We start from the raw sequence: 7956 nt of genomic DNA on the forward strand, positions 1-7956 counted from the left end.
AAGAAGCCGACATAAAGATGAATACTTTCTGCGAGCAGTCGCTCTGTTTCAGTAATCCATCACAGTGATTCTGTCAAAAGGGGGGAAATCAATATAAAATGAACTTAATAATTTGAGTTTATAAGCCAGAAAAACAAAAACAAATTCCAAGGTAAAAACTGAATCTGTCTTGTTTTATGGTTCTCTGTCAGCGTGTGATTAACTGCTTCAGATATATTAATTATCCTAATTCCCAAAGGCTGTTTGACTTCATCTTCACAGCACTTCAGTGGGGGCCGGACAAAAATGTAAATTTGATTTATTACAACAATAAGTGATGACACAGCAACTGTGAAAGAAGAAAACGATTTAAAGCGCAGTCTTTTGTGGCTCAAGTTAATGAGTGTCACTGTTCAAACGTCACGGTCGATGAAGGAACAAATTTTTGACTTTGTGCCACCGAGCATCAACAACAACCCAAAGAACAACAAATTAGGATGTTGGAAACACACGTGTAATTATATAAGTGCTATGGTGTCATCAGTGTATGTTCCCATACAATGACTAAATTAGTTCTCTGCATTTAGCCCATTGCACCTGCAAACACCCAGGTGGAGCAGTGGGCAGCTATGGAGCACCTGGGGAGCAATTGGGGATTGGGTGTGTTGCTCAGAGACACCACCACATGAATGGCTGGGAGTAAAGCCACGACTTTCTGGTCCCCGGTCAGCTGCCCTTCCTCTAACCCATCTCACTCCCCCAAAAAAGTAAGATGAAAATATGTTTCAGATCAGAGGAAAGAATAAGAACCCCCTGATGGTTACCTTGCTGGAGTACGGACCAGGGATGAGCAGTTTGAGGGCTTGTCGCTTCAGCTCGGTCAGCCGAGCATTGCAGTTCTCACACCAGATCACTCTCTCACTCCCAGGGGAGCTCCCGCTGCCTGAGGCAGGCGATCCTGTCCCAAAGCCGGGGGAGCCACCAAGAGATCCCGGAGATCCTGTGCCGATACCCGGGGAGGTGGTTCCTGGAGAGCCAGAGAAGGATCCTGGTGATGAGATCCCAGAGCCTGGGGACGGGGTGCCGGTGGAGCTGGGCATGGAGCCAGCACCCTCTGGGGCCGGGCGTACGCTGGAGCGGGCGGTTTCCTCGTAGGCCTTTCGGTACCATGTGTCCGGGAAATAGGAGGCAGCTTTTGTTGGTGAAGTGTCAGGCATCTAAAAACAGACAGATTTAAGCACTGGGTCATGCCTTTTCACTGCTGGGGAGCGAATATTTGAAAAGATGTGCATTTTGAATTCAACCACACAACAGGTTGGACTAGAATGAGAAACACAAATGGGGGGTGGTGAGAGAACTGGCATGGAGCTATTAGCATTTTGCCTGGAAAGCAGAACCAGGCTGTTTACAAAATCCTCCCAGTTCATCGTTTAATTTTTGTTGACTTCAACAAACGCTGCAAAATGTCTGAAACTCATGAGTCCCACAAACATAATGACTCTGAAAACATGAACTACAACTGAAATCTGTTTTCTCCACTTACTTTCTTTTTATTGTGCAAATGCTGTGTAAAAGTAACTGTCCGCTCATACAAGACTGGTTTACTTTTATTTGTCTTATCGCCTTTTTGTGTTGTTGTTCAAGTGCTGCAGAATGATTGAATATCCCCCTGGGATGCTGCTAAAAAACAGTCATTACTTTAACCCACATCAGAAAAGAAGAGTTAATAGAAAAACTCAAACGTGACATAAAATCCAGTGAAAACATTATAGAGGGTTCACTAAACGAGTTTGTTCTACATCAAAAGAGCCACAAAGAGTTGAGAATCTGCTCCTTTGTGGTGGGGTGAATCTTTTCAGAGTGCAGAGCCACTGATGTGGTGGCTGAAGAGGCTTGGCACCACGGTGATGGCTCACAGGAGCCACATGATAAAGCAACAATGTGCAGGAACATGGTGCTCAGCTCAGTCATTCCCAAGTGAAGAGGTGGAGATAAAAGACCAAACCCTGTGTCATAAATTAAGACTAATTAGGCCTTAGGTGGCGGGCAGAGGCCCAGGTGTGAGTGAAGAGAGAGATATGCATCAGAGAGAAATCAAAATCCATTTTGACGCCATGAGGAGGGACACACAGCTGAGCATTTTTGGGTCATTCTGGAAACTTGTAAATAAAACACGTTTGGTGCAGTGAAGCCTGCAGGAAGTTTGGTATTGTCCTCCAGGCTCAGTCAGAGGAGCATCAACTCTTGCAGTAATGAATCACATTAAAAACAGAAACCTACCCCATATTTTCTGCTCCGGCTGCTCCTCTCCTTAGTTCCTGACAGTGAAGAAGTCATGTTGGAGGTAAGAAGAGGAGGGAGGAGGAGGAGGAGAAAGCGCCTCTGCTGCTGCTTCACATCCAAAAACAAACCGCTGGATCGATCTGGATTTATTCCGCGTCCCAATAACTGGTTCTTGTCGGGCTGTCCGCGCACCGCGCGCGCGCCACTCACATGAAAACACGCTCCATCCCCAGGTAATCCCCGTTGGTTCCTTTTCCCGCCGTTTGCGTTAAATAAGAAAAAGAAAAAAGAAATAAAAATATAAATATCTGCGACACTTCTCAGAGGCAGTCAGGTGGCGCAGACCGCTCCCTGTCCGCGCGCTCTCATTTGCTCCGCAGGTAAACCTGTGCGCTCCTGCGCGAGCTCACCACCTCTCACTGCGGCGGCTCGAAGCTCCGCGTGCTTGTTCCGACTGCCTCCTGTTGACTTCCTGACGCTGCTGTAGCCAGCGGTGAACTGAAGGACGCACATCTGGATGGGGGCGGAGCCACACCCCCAGAGGCCAATACACATCCAGAGGTTCCAGCTGAGTGGCAGGTGGAGTGCGCGTGCTGCAGCGTGAAGAAGAAAAAGCTGCTTGGACCACAAGATGTTAAAATCAACCATCTCATGTGTTTCTTTAAAACTACTCCTAGTGACATGACACATTTGCAATGTGTTCTCAATGGATGGAGTTCTTTAAAAATATGTAAAATTGTTTTCAAATTAAAAACACTCTTAATTTTCTACAAGTTCTGAAATGCACATTAAGGCTAGACTCAGTTTTCTGGTTTTCCAGCCTTGACTCTGGCTCTTATTTTTAAATTAAGCATTCCAGCGAATTAAAACAAAATTAAAAAGCAGTCAGTTTAACCCAGTTCTGTTTAAATATGTAAACAGCTCTGACTACACTTTTGACTTTTTAAGATGAGGCACATGCCAAGTAAAGTTGTGTTGTAAAATGCAACTGTGTGGATTATAATCCCACATTTGGGAGAATGTCAAAAAATCTGTGCAGGAGCATGATTGATTTTGATGTTGCAGATAAATTCAGCTCCTCACTTTGAGCATGTACACAGCGCCCCCTGCTGATTTAAACATATCATTGTGGGAAAACTGAAACACCTGAGCAGTGCAAAAAATAAATACAATAACTAATAAAATAATAATAAATACAATAAATAATTATAAACATGTTGAACAGCTAAATGCTTTGATACTAAAAAACAACAACAATTCTTCTCTTAAATAAGCATGTAAACACTGGATCTGATACAGTCTATGACAGTAAATAGATTCAATTCAGGGTGGCCATGTGTGCTAAATTTATCCATTCAGAATAATGGCAAACCCAAAAACAAACAAAACAACAATAATAGTATTAATATTAATGGGTTGCAAAATTCAGTTCACTCATTTGACCTTTTTCACTTCTAGTAAAGTTATTGACAGTTGAGCATAATGTTAGGTTTTGTTTATTTTCACATTCATTGAAGAGAAACAAGTCCTTTTATGTTGCCAGAGTTACCAAATGTTCACAAATAATTTTGCATGCTTAGTTCCTGTTTCATTGTTGATCGCATTAATACTTGATAGGCTTCACATCACAAGCTTCAAATAGCGTGTATAAGACTGAGCACTGAGTTAAACTCCTAATTTAAGGGTTGTTAAAAACATCGCGATCAAACGGGAAAAAGATTTTTTTCTGCTGCAACAGATTATTTATTTCGCAACAGTACCACTCCAGACCACTAGGCGGCGCGTGACAACACCTTTAAAACTTCAGGGCCCGCAAGTGACAACAAACGTTGTTCCGGTCGAAATACATGTCGACAAACGAGTGGATTTCACGATCACAGTTGATTATTTGTAGTCATTTGGATGTGTTGTTGCTCCGTCTTCAACCTGCAGCGTTTGGCAGTGAGTTGGTTCAGGCGCTACGAACCTGATGTTCGCCTAAAAGATCCACAAACAGGTTCGGATCTGAAACTGAGGTGGGTCTGGCACTCTGGAGATATATAGTTATTATTATTATTATTATTACTGGCGTTGTGTCGTTTATGTTACTTGAAACTAACTGCGTGTATAGGTTGAAATGACCTCAAGCTGAAACATTCACTGCTTCCTCAAAACGAGCTGAGGGTTTTCATACACGTGACTTTTTCTGACAGATCATCTGCTGGTTGTTTACCATATTTTGTTAAAGGGGTTGTTAGCTTGTTTGTAGCTTCTAACTGTCGAGCTCACTAAAAGGTAAAAAGTTGTTTAGTTTAAAAACAAATCTATCGGTTTCCAGCTGCAGGAAGTCCATTAAATGTCACATTTCTGCACAGGTGTATCTGTCAGGTGTTCTGCCTGTGAGCAATGAGATCGAGGGACTTTTTTCTATAGACGAACTGCAGCAGGCCACAAAACAATGAAAGGTAAACATTCATGCAGGCTGTGGTTTGGAGATTGCATGCTTCCTAAAAGCTTTTAAAACCTTGCTCATTCTTAATTGTTCTTATTATTTCTTAGGTTGTAAAGCAAGGAAAAGAAAACCTAAACGAGCATCTAAAGAGGATGTCATCACGAGCAATATCTCATCACCATCACATGTAGAGGGGTCAGTTGTTGGTCCAAGTGATGCTCTCTCTACTTCCTTAAAAAAAACACCAAAAAGAGCCAAGAGGCAAAGAGGGCAGATCAAAATAATCGGTCTGACTTCCACACCGGTCCACGGCTCCTGCACTGTTTTATCCGACATTCCTCACCTCAGTCCCCAAATAAGTGACGCGCAGCAGGAGTACAAAGAAACCACTAATCCAAAGGTGTGATGAGAAGTTAATTTAACTGGGGTATTTCCAAATATTTAGAACCATAAGATTGTGCATCCTTGTTTAAGTTACCTTTTTGTGTTGTTGTAGACACCAGAGGTAAATTCACCGTGCTCCAACTCAAAATCTCAAAGCAGAAAAAGGAGGGGTGGTTCTTCTAAGCCAAGACAAATTGCACAAAAGGTAGCCAAGGAGCAGACTGAGGTCAGTGCACCTAAACGACGACGTGGGAGGCCACGGAAATCTGAAACCGTAAATTTAAAAGGAGAAACTGCAGTTCAGTCAGTCAAACGGTCGAGACCAAGATTTGAACTGCCGGATTCATCAGAGCAAGGTGCAGTTTTATTTGTGCTTTCATTAAAATAAAATAGAAGCACCCAAGTTGTTATATTTTTAATAGATTTTAAGACGAGTAGAGCAACTGAAATTGTTAGACATCATGTAAACAAAGTCATCCCCTCTAACTCTTATTGTGTTACTGCATCCCTCCAAGAAGATGAGTCTCTGCTGTCTTCAGATCTGTCCATAGAGCTGAGTCACTATGAAGAGCAGCTGCCTCGTTTGACCATTCAGGAAGATGAGAAGAGTGATGATGAGGAGGAAGAACTTCCAAGTTTTTTGATGCAGACGGATAAAAGTGAGAGCAACTAGAACGGCAACATGCTAGATGGATTTGTTCTTTCGTAGTTTTAATGACTATTTAATTGTTCAGAGCCTTCATCGATCACAAAGGGAGTGTTTGTGTGGTGCAAATTCAGAAATTATCCATACTGGCCTGCATGGGTGAGTGGCAATCTAAAGGTTTACAAATGTTTGTCATTTTTGTTGAATCAAATGTAAAATAGTCAAAATATATTGAAAAAAAAGACTCAAAGAATCTCTATTTCCTGTGCAGGTGAAAAGTGTGAACCGTAAACAGAAAAAAGCCAGCATCGTGTTTGTTGATCAGGACTTCACAGGCATTCAGAGAAAAGGGTACAAACACGGGCTTCCACAACTTTTGAGTTGATGCTCTGTTTTAAAGTGCATCGTTAAACATAAAATATCAAATCTCAGTGAGTTTGACTCTGCAGTTTATGTTCTTGAAGGTTTGCTCTGGCTTTGAAATCCATGAAGCCTTTTGACTGTGAAGAAGCAGATGAACTGGTGGTAGGAACTGCTCATAAACTACAGATTGTAAATCTAATCCTGTGTTTTCTTGACGACAACTGTTTCAACGTATGTTTTTAATTACAGCATACAGCCAAAGAAATGTACAATGCTGCCGTCATGTGGTCCTTGGAACTTATAGAGGACTACAGAATCCGGATTGGTTAGTAATCTTCTTTTCATACTTGGAACAACCTAAAGCCCATGTTGTCACATGCAATTTTAATAAACAAAAAAACGTTTGTTTTATTAATGGTGGTAATCATAGTGATGTTTTTATGTTTTAAGCATGTGGCTCATTTTCTGGCTCCTTCATTGAGTATTTCAATCATGACATGAGTGAGTATCTTCATTACCATGACGTCACAAAATACAAGACTCCTTTCACAATAAAACCTTAATCCACCTGTAGCTCTGTGTTCGTGACAGTAATGCCGCTGCTCTTTAACTGCTCTAGGCTACCCAGTTCGGAGGACGTATCCACAAGCGGCTTCAGAGAGACTATCTATTGCCAGTGATACCACAATTGAGGACCTTTGTGATGATCACGAGTATCGCATCATTGAGAAAGAAGAAGACATTTGCACGAGCACGAAGAGGCTGCTGCCTGACCGGACACACGCAGCCCATAACCGTGCTAATGAGAAGCTCGTACATTTCATTGTCAAGCAGCGCATGGTGGAGCCCCACCTTCTGGTAAGGATTCATTCTGTCCTGCTGCTGTTGCTTTTCAGTAGGCACCTGGTTGGACTGTTTAAAGTCATTTTGTGACTGGTAAAGCACAAAATGGGAGTGTAGCTTTTGGAACATGAGGATTTAATTTCAGTTCCCAGGTTAACAGATTTGAGTATCCACAGTGGCTACTTGTCAGCTACGGTTTGAACTGGCTGCAACTTCGTGCCGCCTAGAGTTGCTGTTTTTCATGCATGAAGCAAGCACTGAGGAAGTGGTTCACAGAAAAATACAGTGACTGGAATACTGTAGGCAGCACTGGCTTATTATCACATTAATCCTTGAACTGCAGTAATTTCACCATAGTTGCAGTGTGTAGAAAATGTAAGTCAGCTACGTAAATGTGCAGCAGTTAAGCATCTGACAAGTTGCTGGCTTGAAGTAAAGCTGTCAATCCTAACCTGAGCCTGAAGCCCGGCCCAGCATAACCCTAATTTGGGCCGGGCCAATTAATGTGCAGGCCGGTCTTGGGCTTTGATGCAGTTTTACGAATCATCAGCACAAAGAAAACTAAATAAGAATACACAATATAAAATTCTGTTAATCTACTTGTTGAGGAGGAGGCAGGTTTGACCGGCCGATTGAAAGAGGTAAAAAAAAAAAAATCCAGTAAAGCTCATATGGATCAGCTGATCACCGGCAGCATGTGTCTCCACACCTGCTGTCGTCTGCAGTGAAGGAAGTTGCAGCATCTGAAACACAAAAGCCGAAACAAGCAGCGCGTTCAATTAAAATAGCCTTGTTCTTTTTTTATTTTATTTTTTTTATAATTTTGCTCTAAAAATATTTTTGTTCATCTGTATCTGTATAATGGCCTATTTTTAGAGTTGATTTTTTTATGTTAATTTGTATGTTAATATCCATTTGGTGAAACAAGAAATCTTATATTTTCCTTTCTTTGAAGTACGTTTTTAAAATATGTCAAACTGATTTGCTTACAAAAGCAGTAAAAACTTAATTAAGAAAAATGTATTTT

The 7956-nt window shown here is 41.7% G+C and overlaps 2 protein-coding genes across 2 annotated transcripts in view; one reads left to right on the forward strand and one right to left on the reverse strand.

Moving 5' to 3' along the window:
- Positions 1–2325, reverse strand: part of kif26ba (kinesin family member 26Ba) — a 105820-nt gene extending 103495 nt beyond the window's left edge. The window contains exons 1-2 of the mRNA XM_037693612.1: positions 2260–2325; positions 804–1196 (exon numbers count right to left, since the gene is read on the reverse strand). Of these exons, the coding sequence (XP_037549540.1) occupies positions 804–1196; positions 2260–2316 (450 nt within the window). The 5' untranslated portion in view covers positions 2317–2325. The remainder of the gene's footprint in view (positions 1–803; positions 1197–2259) is intronic.
- Positions 2326–4193: 1868 nt separating this feature from the next.
- Positions 4194–7956, forward strand: part of LOC119426061 (PWWP domain-containing DNA repair factor 3B) — a 4934-nt gene continuing 1171 nt past the window's right edge. The window contains exons 1-11 of the mRNA XM_037693623.1: positions 4194–4277; positions 4617–4706; positions 4801–5093; positions 5190–5433; positions 5596–5736; positions 5812–5882; positions 5995–6074; positions 6188–6248; positions 6336–6411; positions 6537–6587; positions 6706–6944. Of these exons, the coding sequence (XP_037549551.1) occupies positions 4700–4706; positions 4801–5093; positions 5190–5433; positions 5596–5736; positions 5812–5882; positions 5995–6074; positions 6188–6248; positions 6336–6411; positions 6537–6587; positions 6706–6944 (1263 nt within the window). The 5' untranslated portion in view covers positions 4194–4277; positions 4617–4699. The remainder of the gene's footprint in view (positions 4278–4616; positions 4707–4800; positions 5094–5189; positions 5434–5595; positions 5737–5811; positions 5883–5994; positions 6075–6187; positions 6249–6335; positions 6412–6536; positions 6588–6705; positions 6945–7956) is intronic.

Source organism: Nematolebias whitei, chromosome 2, assembly GCF_014905685.2.
Source record: "Nematolebias whitei isolate Nwh7 chromosome 2, NemWhi1, whole genome shotgun sequence".
Classification (NCBI taxonomy): domain Eukaryota; kingdom Metazoa; phylum Chordata; class Actinopteri; order Cyprinodontiformes; family Rivulidae; genus Nematolebias; species Nematolebias whitei.